The sequence below is a fragment of the Syngnathus scovelli genome, chromosome 4 (assembly GCF_024217435.2).
Source record: "Syngnathus scovelli strain Florida chromosome 4, RoL_Ssco_1.2, whole genome shotgun sequence".
Classification (NCBI taxonomy): Eukaryota; Metazoa; Chordata; class Actinopteri; order Syngnathiformes; family Syngnathidae; genus Syngnathus; species Syngnathus scovelli.
The window spans coordinates 14,052,510-14,071,323 of NC_090850.1; the positions used below are offsets into that span (position 1 = coordinate 14,052,510).

At 40.9% G+C, this 18,814-nt stretch overlaps 1 protein-coding gene across 6 annotated transcripts in view; it reads right to left on the reverse strand.

The window, feature by feature from the left end:
- Nucleotides 1–18,814, reverse strand: part of zfhx3b (zinc finger homeobox 3b) — a 260,384-nt gene that overhangs the window by 16,915 nt on the left and 224,655 nt on the right. For all 6 annotated transcript variants that reach the window (XM_049718658.2, XM_049718656.2, XM_049718659.2 and 3 more), the window contains one exon: nucleotides 6,501–6,608. In XM_049718658.2, the coding sequence (XP_049574615.1) occupies nucleotides 6,501–6,608 (108 nt within the window). The remainder of the gene's footprint in view (nucleotides 1–6,500; nucleotides 6,609–18,814) is intronic.

Here is an 18,814-nt window from a genome sequence, read left to right on the forward strand (position 1 = left end):
TGTGAAAACCAAGTTCCCGTTCCCCTCGATAAACATGTCTTTCACACTGCTTTACTCCGAACTGTTGAAAATTTAAACTCATCACTAGAAGCACATAGACGTGCATACAGGACACATAGGCACAAGAATTTGTTAAGCAGGAAAATGCATCCTCCATGACTCACAATTAGTAGAATAAGCAGGATTTATTCCATGTCAATTCCATGTCAATTAGTGTGAGAAGTGACTGTTGACAATGAGGAGCTGGAGAGCTACCCTGCAGGGACATTGAGTGGGAGACGCAAGCTTGGGGAAGCTTACTTGGACGCAGTGTCTCTGGTCACGGTCAGTCGCAAGCCTGGGGATGCTTACTTGGACGCAGTGTCTCTCGTCACGGTCAGTTTGGGCGCCGTAAAATGTGATCAGTTGCTTTTCTTTTAGAATTCCTCCAGCCCAACACCATCAGCAGCACCATGACTAATATCCAACTATGTATGTATCCCGTGTGACCTTGTCGAAGGGTGGATGAAAATAAATGACCGTCAAAATGGAGAGGATAGCGTGATGAAAACAGTTGGACATTGTGGTGGTGAGTGGTGTTCCGCGCATGTTAGGCACGGATATCTACAGTACAATATGAACCGGTGGTCACAACTATAGCTTTTACAAGTGTTGACAAGAGGGAGCAGGAAGAAGACTGAGCTTGGTGACACGTGGCAAGAAAATGGCACAGGTGAAAAGAATATGCAGGGGGGAAAAAATCAATAACGATTATGTTTCATTTTTGATATGTTAAAACTAGAGTTCATTTTAAGGATGCACAGCTAGGTTGTTGGGTGCACGTCTGAGTGTGTCCGCTTTCTGCATCTTCTGTTGAGTAACTAGACACAGAACCACCATCCTTAGCAAACCTCTTTTGACACATTGACAAGGTGGCACCTTGTTTGAAGGCATAAATGTCTTAGCTAGAATGGAGTCGATTAGATGATTATTAATTCATGCCCCTTTTCCATAAACCAGAGGCTTTTGTGCTGTTAAGTCCCATAAGTGGATTGGACGTTGGCACCTTGTCTCACCTCTCACGTGGCTACAGTGTGGACCTTGGAGCACATTGCAAACGTGTGTGGAGCCCTGTTGTGCTTTCAAGAGAAACAAGAACGGCTGCCGGACAAAAGGTGCGCTGACTGAAGGATCGGAAACAGGTCATCTGACGTTGAAATCCATCAAGGCAATCACAGCTGCCATCAATCTACTTTGTCCTCTGGGGACAACACGACTCAGGTGGTAAATAGAGTGGCTGTCCATAACTTGAAAAGTTGCTTGTCCAACTCCTGAGAGAAGCAAAGTTAATTTTTTTCTACTTGATTCTGATATACCATCGTCATCAGGGTGTGAATGACTCAAATTGTTTCCTTAGAACAACATGTTTATGATTCTGTACATGCAATTAATGTACACAAAGAAAGAAGCTACATTCTGAAATTGCCTAATCCATGGCTCATAATGGTGATATGAACACAAGGGCTACCATACTACTGAAAATAGCTACGTACACAGGTGATGTCCCTGCTTTATCTTCATTTTACAGCAGTTGGCCATAGGTATGAACCTCTGAGACCTTAACTTGATCCAATAACTGAAGATACCTGATCTCTAAAGCTTTTTGGTTTTTAACAAAGTAATACTGAGATGAGGCAACCCCCACAATGACACAGACTTTCCTTTCTTTTCATAATATTACAACCCTGCCAGAATGTTGCCTTTTCTTTTCCCCTGTATTTCTACAGTTTTCTTTTCAACCTTCTTGCCTAGGCCATTCAATTGTGTAATTATCAACTAAAAATATAAACTGGAAAAACAAGAACAGATTTTTTTAAACCAATGAATGAAACCATTTCCCGTAACATATAACTGAGTTCTTTTCTTCAAACAAAATGACACACTTAATGATAAAAGCAAGGGTGACTTGTGTGTGACTAAGAGCATGGTCATGCAGTAGGCACAATGAATTTTATGACATGCATAGGAGCTATTAATTAGCAGGATTGTTATTCATCGGGCTGACTGGACAACGGGATGACGTGGCGTTCACCTTTACAGGACACACAACTGAAGCTGTGCCATTAGACTACAACTCGTAAACACCGAGCTTTCAGGAGCTTGGCTCGCAAACAAGGACAATTTACGGCCTATTACCTTCAAAGACAAAGGGAATTATAATTTGAAGGATGACAAGCATCCAGAGGATGTGTTATGAATATGTAAACATTTTATATTACTTTGTCTCCTGATTTGTCTTACTACTTTGACTTCAAAAGCAATCGCAAAGCCGGCCTGCAAAAAATGTCTCATCTTGTTTCGATGGTAAGTAACCGCCGGCAGGTAAACAGCTGCAAAACAAAGCCTAATATTTGTCTTGTGCTGAATGAGCACAGACTGCAATGCCTCAACGGCGTGTCTAGGGGATTCTAATTACCATGTTAATTATTCTGCCGACATGCAGCCTCTATCTAGCAGCTTATGTGTTCTTTCAGAATCACACCTGGACATGCAAAGAGCACATGGCGCAGGAACAGGTGTCGGAGAGGCATGCATTAAAACTGTCTCGCTGTTCGAGTTGTGACTGAAAATGGTTGTGCTAAAGTGTTAGTTATTCTTTTTATCTGAGTAGCACTCTAAAGCACCAGTAACAAACACTACCACGTTCATACATATGCCCAAAAACAGTTAGGTAGAGAAACACTAACATTTTGGTCTGTGGGATCGGCACCGAAAGCCATACTTAAATTCAAAATGTTTCAGATGCAAGCTACACTGAGCACATCATCGACATTGCCGCGATTGCGCACATGTGAGGACCATGTTCTCAGTTAGTGCTGTCATTTGTTTTTGTCTTGTAAAAATGTCCAAGTGTTTTTTTAAGTCTTCCACATGTGGGCAAAATCCAATAATTCATATCCCCCCCTCTTTCTTTTCTCTGGCTCCCATAAATCCAATGCAAAGAACAAGGAATGGAAAATATCCAGTGACAAATGTACCCTTCCATTTGCATTTACATATTATAAGTAGTATGTTAAAAAAGTGTGCAGGGGGTGTTCTGGTATCATCCTGCCCGTCATCCTCATTACATCATCATATGTTAAACCACTGAATAAGTATACAACTACTTTAGTGAAGAGACTATTCTGGGTCTTGTGTCGGACTGCTGTCTCAGCTCAGTGAGATGGTGTGACGGGAGCAGGCTTATGGCCATTCCACATATACATATTTCATAGCCAGCATTAAAAATTCCCCTTTGAATTGCTAACCACATACATTGATTAAACTGCTGTGGCAGCTAGCATAGCATTACTTCACATCACTGTCGAAAACACGGTAAACGGTTTTATGGTGACTTGAGGTACGAGTGAGTCAACTTAAAAGTTTTGAGATAAGAGCCAGCCATTTTTTGGGAGGGGCTTTGATTTATAAACATAATTTTGAGGGTGCTGCAGTAAACGTAACTTACTTCACAACACACAGAGGTTTGGCAAGGAGACTAAAACTTCATCAAGCTGTTAAGTACCACTTTCAGTTGAAGTGTAAAATAAAACTAAACTGGAAGTGCAATAATTAATCAATTATTTAACAACTGATCAGTTATCAAGATAATAAAAGTAAAAAAAGTCATCAGAACTGGTCAGACCACATGTGAAGCTTATTTTTGACTGACACTGTCAGAGAGGCATATCATTGTGGCTGTACAAACACCTTTCAAGCAAGCAGTTGAACGTCTGCAAACAACCACAAAAATAAACAAACAATATCAAGGCATATTTTTTTTTTATAAAGCTATGACAACACCTCATTAGGTACAGTGCAGACATACCTAATAAAGTGACCAGCGAGTGCAGCTACTCTACTACTGTGATGATCACAGAAACCTGCCAGATGTCTACTAAGTTTGCAGTAGGCAACGTGTACATGTGTTTGCATGCCTGCGAGTGCATAAATGCATCATCTTTGCGATAAACACATCTAAATAATGAAGGCGTCTTTCATACTAAAATGACACATATGCATTTTACAGCCACTCTGATGTACATACTTTTAAATGATTTTAATGAACAGCGAGGAGTCGGAGAACAAGAAAGGGAGAATGAGATTGACAATGGCTTGGCGTCTTTCTTCTGTGTTGGCTAATGCCGCCTTGCGTGACAGTGACTGTCATTTATAAAGTAACAATTGTGCCCTGCACCGGCAGCTACATGACAATGATGAGAAGGAACACCCCAGTAGTTGTAGTAAGGGTAAACTTAAAAGGAGAAGAAGAAAAAAAAAAAATCAAAGAGTCGGTCGGGTGCCTGAGCACCTTTCAGATAACTAACAGCCTGGCAAGACATTTATTGGTCATATTGTAACCTGCGCAACATCTGTGTGCCGCCTGTGTAAACATCATCAGGCCAAACAAAGCGCTTCTCCGTTTACCGCATCCACCGCTGGACCTGACTTGCCTTTCTGTCCTGCGCAAAATATGCTTTTCTGCACTTGCTTTCGATGACCATTGCGTTCAATGGTCATACACAAAAAGTCTCAAGCACAAATAGGGACTCTTTCATTGCCTTTTTGCTGACAACACGACACCCAACCTCTCTACCCACTTTTTCCTGACATCAAACACAACCTCAGACCCAGTTCCCTAATGCACATGCTATTTTTAACTAAGCGTTTCTAATAAGCTGCTGGAAAGCTGTAAATTTTTCATATGCAAGCACATATTTCCTTTGTGAAAACACAGAAACACACTTATTTGGTGATTAGCGACTGACAGAGGGGAGGAAAGGAAGCCAGTGCGCTTGTATCAAATTGCACGCCTTTCAAAAAAGGAAGAGTCCTAATGCGAGGAGTCGTCTTCCTGCGCACACCAGGTACGGGTGAATTATTAATCGGCCGGCTCATTTTAGTGCTTTTTGTAGTGCTTTATTTTGATGTGCTAAAACATACTTTTAGCCATATTCAGTCAGGCATGCATATCATTATATCTTCCATCAAAGAAAAGTGTCACCCTTTCAAAGAGCACAAACAACTCAGCCTCATTTAAAATAGAAAGTTTGAATATCAAAGATGAGGGGCTTCAAACGCTGATGAAGTTTTTTTTCCCCTTTCTTTTAGTTATCTTAAGACTCTTGATATACAAAAAAAATAGCTATGCAAAAAGGTCTTGATTATTTTCCAGCTCTTAACCTAACGAGTGTAAATCAAAACATCCTGCAGACACACAAAAAAAAATTGACAAGTGAGAAGAATCTAACCAGGCACATTCATGTGTTTAATGTCTCTCTTGTCTTGAATGCGGCACCTGCATGCATATCACAGTAAGATTGATTTTATGACATTGGCAAAAACGAATGTGCTGAACTTTGAAGTCAAATGTACGGGGTGAAACGAATTCTTAAGTAATTCAAGTATCTTGATTTGAAAAAAACATCTTGAAGATCTTTTCTGCCTCGGGTGCCTGTTTGGTGAGCACCGTCGTGAAGTCAAGCGAGCAGTAATAGTAACAATGCCACGATAGTGAGATGGCCAATATCGAAATAATATTTTCTCAAATGCAGTAATATGCAAACATCAAGATATGTTTTTATTTTGAAGCTGTTCTTGGCTGCGTGTGGTGGCTGACTTGACTTGTTGGATAGTTGGAGCCCAGTGAAAATTTGTATTTGTGTCACAAATTGTTACCACTAACAACAACACAATGTCATCCTAAAATTATTCGTCTCAATTTTTTCTTGAGGATCATAGGTTTTTGATATGTTTAATTTTTGCTTTATTTTCAAGTTTGATCTATAAATGATTGCACAATATGGATCATATGTTAGGATTTATACCTATGACGTTTCAGAAAAAAAACCCATTAGTGAACGTGTCCCTTAATTCATAAATATTATTATTTTACATTTATTATTATTATTTAAAATCAGATGTGCTAGAGGAAAGAAATGAGGGCAGGTTGGGAATTTGTGCAAAAAAACATCTAAAAAAAGTTTGCATGTCTGATTATTAAAAATTGTAAAAACTTATTAAAATAATTATTTTGACAATCGACAAATCATCCAAAAATGTCCAAATTCTCACAAATCCCGCCTCTCAACAGTAAATATTTCCATGAACTGATTAATTATCCTTCTGTTGAATAAAAAAACATTTGGTTTTACGTTGGTAAACAATCAACATTTTGTCTGTTTTCTGACATAACCCTGATGGGATACTGTACAAGCAAAGTGTGTGATCTTGTGTGTGTGAGTTTGCATGAAGGGGGCGGTGCTAAACACACACGTGTTACAACTAGCACCAAGGGCACACTTGCGGTCTGCCCCGAAAGAACGAGCTGTGATTGCAACTGCTCTCACTATGTTGTTGGACATATGCTTCAGTTAGACAAAAGGCCTTATGTGCAGCACTATTCAGGTGCAGGGCCCCCCAATTTTTCCCTGCTCACTGCGCTACCTCAAGTGTGTGTGTTTTGGAAATATTGGCCTTACCTGGCCCTTTGGTGAGCTCCTTCTCCCCCCCACTTTCTCTGTCTTTGGTTTGGTCCTCCTGGTCTGTGGTGGTCTCACTAGCAGCCTCCACATCCTCACTCAGCTCTCCTGAAGGGGGAGGGAAGATGGGAAATGTAAATCACCAAGCCATCAGAATTGGTGGCGGCACTTAAAGGGACGGCAGCGTTTTGTTTCTATAGGTGCTCGCAACAATGGCATTTGCTGACACGCGGTTACGAGGCTTGCAAACAAAGAGGACACAATCTGCCGTCTGCTTTTGCTTCTCTACCTCAATTGGAAATATATTGAAAGACAAAAATCCATTTGTAAATATATAGAGTATTTTTTTTTATGGGTGTGGGTCAACTTAATTTTATTTCATTGTGAAGCATCCTGCCTGGGTAAGACCAAAATACATTGTGCCCCCCGCTGCTAACTACACACTCTCCAGCCTATTTTTTTTATATATATAGGGGAACAAATCATGAATATTTAAAACTCTCAGGGATGCAACCCCTTTTACTTTATTTCAAGTCAAAGGCAGAAATCCCTTGTAACCATCTTAAAAGCCTCCGCTCGATACATCTGACCATTTAGGTTGCGTCGAAGTCTAAACAATGGATATCCAATAATGCTGTTTGTAAGTAACACACAAAGGAAAAGATAGTGAAAACAGATAATAAAAAGACCATCAATCACCTTTATTTCCCTCCAGTGCCCCTTGAACATCCCCCTTGCCTGTAAACTTTGTTTAAAAGTAGCGCGACACTGAGCGCAACAGCATTGATCCGACAACAGTAAACTAGGCCGCGTGGTCAATAGGCCTTATCAGTTATTACACAAGTCAGCTAATTCTCAGCAAATGTGCTTAAATGCTCTTTAGAAAATGCTTTCACGCTCAGGTCCCGACACTACGAGCTATTGACGTATTGACGACCTTACAAGAGCCATACCGAAATATCCTGTTCAAGTATTCAGCCCCGCAGCCATCACATGGCCTGCCCGATTCAGCTTGCCACATGACTACCCGCAGCAAAAACCACTTTTATGATCTTACATTATCCCCGCCGCTCACTGTTTATCCCGTTTGTGGTCGAGCACTATGCGCACGCATGAAGAGGGGCCGACGTCATGATTGCTTTGACACACATATATGTATAGATTGTAAACAAATGTTGCTGCAAAAGATGCCTGACAAAGGACATCTATAATGCCTTCGCTTCCTCTTATGATGAACCGCTCAACAATGAGTGGAATGAATGAGTTTGTATGCCTTGTTTAACAACATTCAGTGTAGCACTCTTCTTAAATCATACGTATATAATATTTTTCTTTTCAAATATAAACACAAAGAACCTCACTGAAGAACATTGTTATTGGGGCTCCCCACTTAGTCAGCCAGTGCGTATGTGGCTTTCTAAGAAAGCACAAGCGAAGGAAAGAATTTCGACGTGAACCCGATCATAGGCCACAGTATTAAAAAAAAAAAATCAGTATGTACATACAAATGATGTCTATGAAGAATGCTGTTCACTTAGCAAAATGTACCGTAAATGGCGAACATGGCACTTCCTGTGTTGTGCTCTAATTACAAAAGACAAAGCTCACAACTTCCAGTAAGCAAGTTGCTAACTAAGTGACTTCTACTACTAAACATCACACGACCAGAAGCATTTGTTGCACATTGTTGCGGGCACATCACCAGAAAATATTGGAGTGTTACGATAATACTACATATTATCGGTTTTAATCTTTATTTTTAGTGAGGCTGCGTGACCACAAATGCTCAAGTAATGATTGGCCTCTTATTGGTTGTCTGCCTCGGGGGCAGTGGTTTCTTCCTAAAATTATTTCCCAGATTTTTTTTTTAGTAGAGTAAAATCCCAAAGACTATTTTAAGAAATATGACCAGTATTTTTTTTTTAAGAAACTGTTTGGATGGATGTTTACTGAATCATTACTTTTCCGTTTTCTACTGTACGATGTTTCTGTTATGTGTCCGAGGCAAAGCACTAAATGTATGTATCCAGTGCAGCTCATGCTCAGCGAGAGAAGCAGATCTTAAATATGCCTTCCAAACAAGACTTCTTCAATTTTCTCAGAATTAGGAAACCACACAGCTGCACGGGTGCTAAGATTACAAAATAATCCCCAGGTACATTTTTAAAGGGCGTGGGGGCTGTGGCAATTTTTTTTTATCCACAGTGACACTTGTAGTGGGACTAATGTTCCACCTCTACATTATTCTACATTTTGCACACATATGATATATTTTCACATTACAATGATAGACAGCCGATGCATGAATACATTTCCCTTTAGACTTCCTGCACATAATGCTCACATGATAAATGTTCCCCTTTCTTTTTAATACAGTACAACACGTAACACAAAATCTGCCTTTCAAGAGAAAAATAATACTCAATTTTAAGCAAAAAAATATGTTGTGCATTTGTGTTTATTGAAAAAACGTGAAAAAAATCCGCATGACACTAATTTATATAATATTAGAACCATTTCTCATATCATGCAGTATTAGTTCTACAAGACTGTAAACTACAGTCACGATAAACACTTAGTTTGGTTAATCATTAATATCTCTCTATGAAAGGCAGCTTTTTGTTATACCAAACAACCTTATTACACACAACCCAGAGTGACATCTATTTTTTTAATTCAATTCCATTACCAGCATTATGTACATGTTTAAGTGGAAAACTAATTTAGAAATGGCTCAACTCTAGTGGTAGAAGAAAAAATGATTAAAGCCACGCAGACCATAATTAATGAAAGGTCAAAAGTGGCCTGAGAGTAAAAACGGCAACAGAATGAAAACGGTAACAACGCAGCCCGAGAACAAGTGAGACAGCAGCACTCAAAGCTATGGCAGCAGGCCATTTGTAACCCAAATTTGGGATATGCAAAGACCAATAGCCTGAAGGTTGTCTTGTAATTAATTGTCTTCATTAACCACCCTAATACAACGATATGAAGCACTTCCATTAATCTAATCATGCAGGCTGAATAAACTCATGGCTGACACACAGATTACACTCATTTGTTCCAAGCAGACGAGGATCAGATTTGCTCTGCCACTCACTCAATGGGGACAGTCCACGTATCCACACACACACGCATACACACACACAAATGCACGTGCACACACCCTCTTCCAGACATCTCGCAGCTTTTCTTGCCCTTGTGAGTGCAGGGGCTTAATCAGACCCATAGGTGTCACTCTTTACAAGCCAGGAGAACTCACACACACTAATGAGGTGCACAGAGGAAGTGGGGAGGGGGGGCAGGCACCAAGAGAGAGAGAGAGAGAGAGAGAGAGAGAGAGAGAGAGAGAGAGAGAGAGAGAGAGAGAGAGAGAGAGAGAGAGACCAAAGTAGAGGAGGGAAGAGAATAACAGAAGAAATGTTTGGAGATGACAAAAGCAGATGCTATGCAAAGGACGTCCGTAATCTAAAAAAAACAAAAAACAATATTACCTTCATGATGAGCAGGAACAGGGAACAGCCTTGCCCCCCCCAACACACACACACACACATGCATGCAAGAGCAGTGATTACACTGACGCTAATCAGACTGACAAGCACAAACGTCCCTAATAAATAATTGATGGTAACCACTGCACTTTCCAGTATTCCTTCCCAGACTGTGGAGAAGAAGAGCAGCAAGTAATAATAGTCAGTCTAAATATCTTTCACTAGGTCAGGCTCCTCCCTCTGTGCTCTCGGCCTCGGCAGACGACACGGCCGTGATGCCGGCTGACTTTCTTGACAGAGCGGAGAAACGCGGTCCTACCTGAGCTGAGAAGGGCCGTGGCGCTTCCAGAAAACACTGGCTGCATTTACAAAGGCAAAATGAGTTGTGTTTCATTATTATCAGTGAGGCTGCTATCATTTTAACCAGATGTCACCTAACCCTAAGTGCTGTCTAACTCAGAGGTGAGCTTCCACTGCTTCATCCAAACCTAGACAGCTTCTTTTTTTCTCCTTTTAGCACAACACCGTCGGATAAAAAGCGATCTTATTTCACAGTTCATAGACTCTCTCTCGCTCTTTTTTTAATCCCCCTTTCCACCCCCCAATCTCTCCATGATGCCTTGCACCCCTTTCCCCGTATCAAAGTTGTCCTGACTTCGGACTTGAGGGTGCGAAATGGAAGTGACAGGAGGGGCAGCAAAGGACAATGAGACACAGGAGCCATGCTGAGGGCTTTCATGCATTGTCCTCATATCAGCACCTCAGCACCCACATATGAAACATGACCACTCCACCCAATCAGAGCCCCCACCCCGAGGTGTTCATGTTGTCCATAAACTCAGGGCTCTCAGAGCAAACCACAATATTCTTTTGTGTGGCCAAGTTAAAATTAGAGACACAACAAATATTTTTTGGACACAGATTCTAATATTTGGCAGAATAAAATCCAGACAAATGATTAATTGGCCAATTAATAAGATGAATCTCATTAATATAAAAACTTTTTGGTCTATTGTTGGGTCTGTGTTGATGGGTTAAAAAATATTCTCTTGTAGTCAGACAAATACTACAGGACAAAGTATTGTTACAATATAAAGTCAATACTGACTAATTAAATCAGTCAGCCCTAGTTCAAATTAGCAGAGAACCTTACATAATGGACAAATGTCTTGTGATGACACCCCTCACCGTTAGAACTTCATTCGTCATCTTACCAAATTATTTTTGGACAACTATGTAGTGCCAGTTTGGGGAGTCCCCTTTTTCTGTTCCCTGGGTGTCGAAGAACCTAATGGATATGACCTACAGTGATCTAGAGCAGAAATGCTGAGTCAGGAAACACGTCACAAGTGCCATCCGGTAGAAAGTCTTGCCAGACAGCCCCCGTGGGTGTCCCAATATGTTTGGCCATCGAGTGCAAAATGAGGAATGCCGCGTTAAAAACAAGTCAGATTTGCGGATACTCGTCACTCTCTGTCTCCCACGCTTTTTTTTTTTTTCACAGAAAGGAAAGAAGCTACTTCAGCGCTGCTGGTCAATGTTACGTGTTAGATTCCTGACCTGTCTATTGAGGAGGGGGGGCCACGACGCAGGCACGCATGCAGGCGGGCATCTCTCTCTCGCTGCTGGCCCTGCTGTGACCTCAAGATCTAAATGTGAATGAATACTTTGTGTCTCCATGGGGCCGAGGCGAACGAAGGGGAGGGAGGCAGGGAGGGAGGAGCCTCACAAGATGGAGGAGGGGTACGAGGGTTAGGGCAGCTAATAACTAAAACAACTTTAAAGGGCAAGTTAATCACAAACAGCAGCCATAGCTCACACCGACTCCCCCCGCTCTCCCCACGAGAGCACCACAGGTCTTCAACCCAAAGCTCATGTTCAGCCCCCAGTGTCCATAAATCTAATTTGGCGCAACTGTAAGGTGCTTTTTGAGTTTGCCTTTGCATTGCTATGAATACAACAAGATTTTCAATACTATTGTGACTCAGTAAGATGCAGTTATATTAGTTGTTCTTCACAGTAGAAAAAGAAAATTTGACTGAAAAAGAAAATATACTCTGCCTACGTGTGTTGCTGCACCGTTTGTGTTCAAATATAAGCTGTACAATAAACAACAACTGCGAGTTCCAAAATATAGACAATAAGAATTGCTCGTCACAGGGTTCATACAGTTTATTATGGCCAAGTTGATTTCAATAATTTTTAATGCCATCTAAAATTAAATATGACCAACTTCAGTCATTTGATAAATACTTTTAAATCAGGTTAACGTATTTTGAGATGTGAAACTATCATAAAATCTATTCAAAGAATAATTTAAGACATTTTAATGCCAATTCAGGCCTTATTCTTAGATTCATAGATTCAGTGACTGCCATAATAAAGTGCTTGCATTTCAATCTTTTTGCAAAAAAGCAAAACAAAACGCCATACAATGGCTCCTATCTTAAAAAACTCAAGTCGAGTCACTTGTATCTCAAGATGCCGCTATTCTTTTTCAAATGAAGAGCTGTTAGTTAGCACCGAGCAAGATGAATTTGATATTTTCCCCTAAAGTGGTGTATCTCTCATGGGAAATATCGCTAATTAGAAATAGTTCACCATAATGGCATGTTTAGATACATTACCCCCCCCCCCCCCCCCCAAAAAAAAAAAGTGAGTGGCGCTCTACTTCTCTTTGTGTTGAGTGATGAAGGAGAGAAGGATCTAGGTTAATGCGGCTGCACAGGGAGTGCACATTCGGGGACTGCTCACTCGTCTGCCCCGCCACACACGCATACACACACACACACACACATGCACACACAAAACGGTAAATTCCTTGAATGTCCGCTCACTAACAAATATTATGTCCACAAAGGGGGATGCTGGCTGTACTTTTGCCAGTTGTAAGATGTGAGACTAAAAGCCTGCATGGGGGCAAAAGCATCACTGGCCGCTACTCTTCCATCTACTCTGCCCGAGGGACAATGTCCCGCACAAAGGGTCATTCTGGCTGCATGCCACCCCTCCCATGCACGTTTGCGGTCGTTCTCTTATGCCTCCTCTGAAATCACCCTCCTTTTATTCCTGCATCTTTTTCTCTCCCTCTCCATCCCGTTCACACTACAATGCCTTCACCTATTTGCAGCTATTCAATAGAACCTTACAGAATTAGGGGGTAGGAGGGCTGAAGGGGTGTCTGGCAAGAGAAAAAAAAAGCCGCTGTCATGAAGGGCAATCACATCAAGTCTGAAATATTCACCAGTGGCTTGGAAAATGCGATGGTACAGTTATGACAGGCGAACAGGCCACTCTCACCCCCCACCTCATCACACACCCACCCTCCCCATTCAGGGCAGAAGCACAGTGGACACTCTGAATATGTATAGTCCGGAAAATGTATTGATTTTTCATTTGGCAACAACTACCAAAAAAAAAACCACACACTCATGCACAAAAATCACATAACCTGAAACTGTCACAACTCTTTTGTTCATTTCTCATCTCTCCTGATGTTTGGCTTTTGCCACAAAGTCTCTTTAATTACCAGGTACAGCCCGCTTCAGAGCCTCCCCTCCACTGAGGCACAGCCGCATACAGCCTGCTGGGCTTAACAAGACAGCCCACATCTATTATATATGACATACACCCAGCAGCTTTTGTCTCATATCTGACTAATAAGCGCGCCGAATATGACTATACCCACTGTTTGTTTTGCTATTATACACAAGGTATACCTGCTTACGCGGGAGGAAAACTTGACAATTAAAAGTGCAGACTGCTGCGAGAAAAGTAACACTTGTAAGGGTTCTGTATTGTGTTCATTGTTCAGAGACCAACAATTACAAGGTTTTACCAATCAGTTAATCTGTCGATTATTTTATTTTCAATTAATCTATGAATTATAACAATTGTGAACATCACATTTGTAATTGCCATCCCCTTTTCCAAAACAGTAAATTATTTCAGTATTTAATAGTATTTAATGGTGCATAAAATGTAAAAATATGAATAGATTATAACTGCGTTAGTTTTCACATCCGTCAGAAAATTACCAAAGATGAGGATCAATGTGACGACAACAATAACGTCACCAATAATAATAATTAACAGATTTGGAGGAATTGCCATTTTGAGTTATACCTGCTATTCTCATAACAAACTCCTGCGATCGATCATTCAGCCAACATACGCGTGCGTGTGTAAACGCAAACGTGGACGTGTGTGTCCATTAACAGGTGCTTATCTGTTTATCTCCACTTTTAGGCAGCACAGACCAATAGAGAGGACTGCGCCGACTGAAAAAGATCTCTGCCTGTCGATTTATTGAATGCGTCATTTGCATATCTTTGTAGTACATCCATCTGCCCGTGGACTGTTGTGGAGGTATTAGCAGAGAAAATCAATGTTGCCATGGCGGGGCGTATGTAAGCACCCAACCTGACGCGTGTTAGGTGTCCGTCTGGCGGCTCTCGCATTGAGCTTATTAGCATACTGGGCCAGTCATTCAGTGTTTTTAAACTCGAAAATAAACACACAAGTTTCTCAGTATTCCCGCCCATAGTGTGCTGCTTTGGTCATCCCGCCTGCCTGATCTGCAGCCGTGGGCCCGACAGGCTGTTTGTTTATGAGAGCATACGCTGAGATAAAAGAGACTTGGCTGAGTTATGAATATCAATTTTGCTAATCAATTTAATTTCAAATATAGCGCATCATTGATGTCTGTTTGCTCTCCAAACTTTAACAACTTGCTAAGTGGAGATTTTCAATGATACAAGTGGAGGAGAAGTGGAGGATGAGAGTTTAACTTTTTACCTTAGCCAAGGAGCATTTTTACCACTCTTTGTTTATTAGGGGAGAAACTAGAAGGAAAAACCACTGCTGAGGTTAGACAAAGTGTATTATTAGGACTGCAATGAAAAAAACTAAAATACGAGAAAAAAAACAAACAAGTAATGCTGTGAGAATAAAGTTATAATATCATGAGGATGAAGCAAATACAAAACTGGAGTAGTAATAATACAAAAGAAAGCCAAAATACCCCATAAAACCTGTCTGGTAAAATGCCAACTTTTTTATTTATCGATCTATTTATTTATTCATTTACTTACTTGCATGTGAGTATTTTTCATCTTAATGTGTTGCTCCACCGTGAATTCAAATATCCATTGCTTTGTTAGCCAGTCTGTGGTGTTTCTCATCAAATGTTAGCATTAAGCTATCTGATGTTACAGTAAAAATCTCCGCAATTGTTCAATGTGACGCAAACTCCAATTAGAGAAGTAAATAGCCTGAAGCCACTTTCTTGAAGAGTTTTTTTTTTTTTTACTATCGGACAAATAAAGATTTTGCTCGTAAGCCAAAGCAAAAAAAAAATCAAAAAAATAACTACATGTCTGTATGTCTGCTCGTAGTTCAAAAAAGCCAACAGTCAACTCACCCGTATCTCAAGGAACCACTATACTGCTTTGGGAGATAAAATCGCAGAAGCAATTTTTTTTTTCTGGACAAACTGTAGGCATATACAGGAAATGGGTGTCTATGAAGGCCTATAGTTTAGTGTTCCCAATTAGGATGGTTTGGCCTTGGTGGAGGTCTGCGCTGTATTCGTTACAGCGCACAGGGAGGCATATAATGGATATATGGTACATTTTTCTCCGGGAGAATGGAGTGGATAAACTGGGCAACCTTTCTTCTAACAAGCACCCTTGCTGGTTGCTCATAGCTAATTGCTAAAGAAATCCAATGATTACACTGCACAGGCACTTAAACCATCCACGAGAGTGCTCGCACTTAGTGAAAAAAAAGCTCTCCCTACCTCTATCTATTTCTAATACAAATCAAACACGGGGGCTTTCTTTCACCATTTGTCTTTCTTTCGGTTCCTCTTTGCATAGCCCATCCATTACTTTCACATGAAATATGAAAAGGCAATATCCTTTCTGTGTTTGTACTGAAGCGTAATGCGATTGTGTTGTCATTTATAAGAAATAATCGCAAACCTCTCTTTCATTTTCCAGTTCAAATAACCATGAAAAATTAGCCTTCGATGTCAGGGAGGACAACAAAGGGATGCACACAGACTATTGCTTCACCACTGCGCTTGACATTTCTCCTTAATAGGAAACCGTCTGGTTGTTCCTATCTTGCCTTTTCAATCTAACCTCTTTTTTTTTTTAAACCCAATTAAAAAGCTCTGTACTCAGATCTTTGTAAATGTTTCCTTCATTTTTTATTCATTGTGGAGGGTCTGGAGGTTAGGAAGGATATGGAGTGGATTACAATACTCTGGCCCTGCTCATTAGCACCCTTGCCACAGTCCGCTAATGGCCACTGTCGGAGCGAGACGTCACCAGACGAGCGCTACGGGCCCTCTGTCGCTGTGACTACCGTCCGGCAGCCTGACGGATAAATAATTCAAAAGCCATCAGACGCCCTGGTTGCCCCAAAAACACACAGCCAAGAGCCAGCTTGCGCAGGCCTCCCTCACTGATCGGAATTTAGTCCTCACACGTGATGTACAGCCAGATGTCAGGACAGACAATTATACTTTGTAGTAGTCAGAGGATGTTTTTCATTGGCAGAGATCTTTAGTTTTAGTGAGCGCAGCAAAGTAATGGTAATTGCTAAGTGTGCCGCTGCCATTAAAAGCTTAAAAGGCTGGTTGTTTTCCACTGTAATTATGTACGAAATGATCAACTTTGCAGTGCAATTAGGTGATGTAATTATGTTTTGGACCAAAGTATGGAGAGAATGGAAACAACCTAAATATCACTCCGATATTTTTTATGTGCTTTAAAGTCCTTAGTAAGTCAAATATTTATGGCATGTTGGCTCTGCTGCTGAAAATGTTGATTTACACTCACAGATAAGGTCATGGGTTCGTATAAGTGCATTATTGTGGTAGAACTGAATTGCACCATTCTGAATAATTCTACTATCAATTGAACACCCTTGCGTTGTTTCTGCAGGTGTTCCTAATGTTCACTACTATTCACATATTCACAGCTTCTTGATTTCATCTTCGTGTATGCCTCATGATGCATATAATGAAATTTTCTCTGAAAAGGCTAATGAAAAAGACTTGCATCATGCAATTAGCTGCTCCTTAATTCCTTTCTGGTAATGTATTAATTCATTATCAAAATAATTGTGTCTGGATTATTTATTTATTTGCTTGATTATGCGAGCTTAAACTACTAAACTGACTCAGAGGCAGGTGGCGGGCATCCACTGTACCAACTTCACCGTTACTGTTTTGGTTCTGCTTTTCTTGGTGGTATTTTCAGCTTTAATTTGAAAGCCAATCTGCTTTAGGCTCTCAGTTTCACCTGAGATTCAAAAATGCCCCTGAACGACACTTGACAAAACACGCCTACGTCATTCATTGCGTATGAGGGGCTTCTTTTTTTCCTATCTGCTCTTTTTAGTTTTATTAAATGACTAGTTGTACCACTTCAGAGGAGCGTACCCTCTCACAGCAGGTCATATTTGCTCACTCTCTAAGCACAATTTGATTGGAGCCAATTCTGAGAGGATCCGACAGTCCGAAAGACGAACAGGCCAACGTTCTCGTGCATTAAACAAGATAAGTTATCGTCCCCTGATTCTTCACGAGCACACCACGATGCTGTGGAAGTGGGCCGAAAAACTCTCCGAGGTTTGGAACGGTGCTGCCCGCTGTGCTGCTCTCCAGAGGAACAGACTTGGAGTGATTACAGTTAAACTCAGTTATCTTTGGCTAAGCCACAGGAGAGGCAGAGTAAAAGACAGTAAAGGGAAAAAATAACTGATGATGTGGCTTAAACATGAACCATCTGTTTGAAAACACACAAGCCAACGACTTCTGTTCTTCCAATGTGATCCATACTACATCTTGATAAATTGACCACCTTTTGCATATGTCTGATTTTTGTCTTTAATGGAAGACAAGACCAATCTGTACCACTTTTGGGTCTGATGGAGAACTGGTCTGGTTTGTTTAACGAGTGCGAGCGCTGCGTGCGACGCTCAAGTACGGTATGCTTTCCTGACTGCAGCGCAGTTGTAAGCAAGACTGGATATAATCATTCCTTCTTTCACCTGTAAAGATAAACGCCATCTTAAACCCAGACACACTTTGCTTTCGAGCCACAGTTGCTGAGTGCCTTAGATAACAGGAATAAACAGCACGACTCAAAATAGAACACAAAGTTAAACTCCACATCTTATTATGCTTGCTCATAAGCACAATGCCCTGACAGTTAGTTAGATGTCTGCTTACGCAATAGAACCACCAGTCCACCTAAAATTGTGTCCATTCATTTCCTGCTAAATCCAGGTTAACAACAACAAAAGATATATGTATGTTTGTATGTATGTGTGTTTCTATATGACAGGGACACTGTCATATAGAAACACATTTTGTCCAAAAACATTTCCTCCACCAATTAAGTGCAGCGCCAACCATAGCAATGTTGCCAGAACATCTTAAAGATCTTAAACTAGATCATTGAAAACCACCAAGTGTGGCATAGACTCATTCGTCCTACACACTGCTGCAGGAGACGATATTATTAAAGTGAATTTCAAAATGCCCTTGGATTCTCGAGTAGAAGCCAATTAAAAATGCTTTGCAACATCCATTTTGAGCCGAGTGAACAGGTATGAGTAGGGAAGGGGTGGGGGGGGGGGTGGAGGGTAGCAATTTGATGGATGCAGCAGTGGAGGCGAGAGATTGCTCAAGCAGGTGCTGTGCCCGATTTGCACCGTCAAATCACTGCACTCAATGGCTTTTTAATTCATGCACATTGTGGAACCTTATATTTAAGGTAACTTCGACTTGAATGAATGTCACATCTG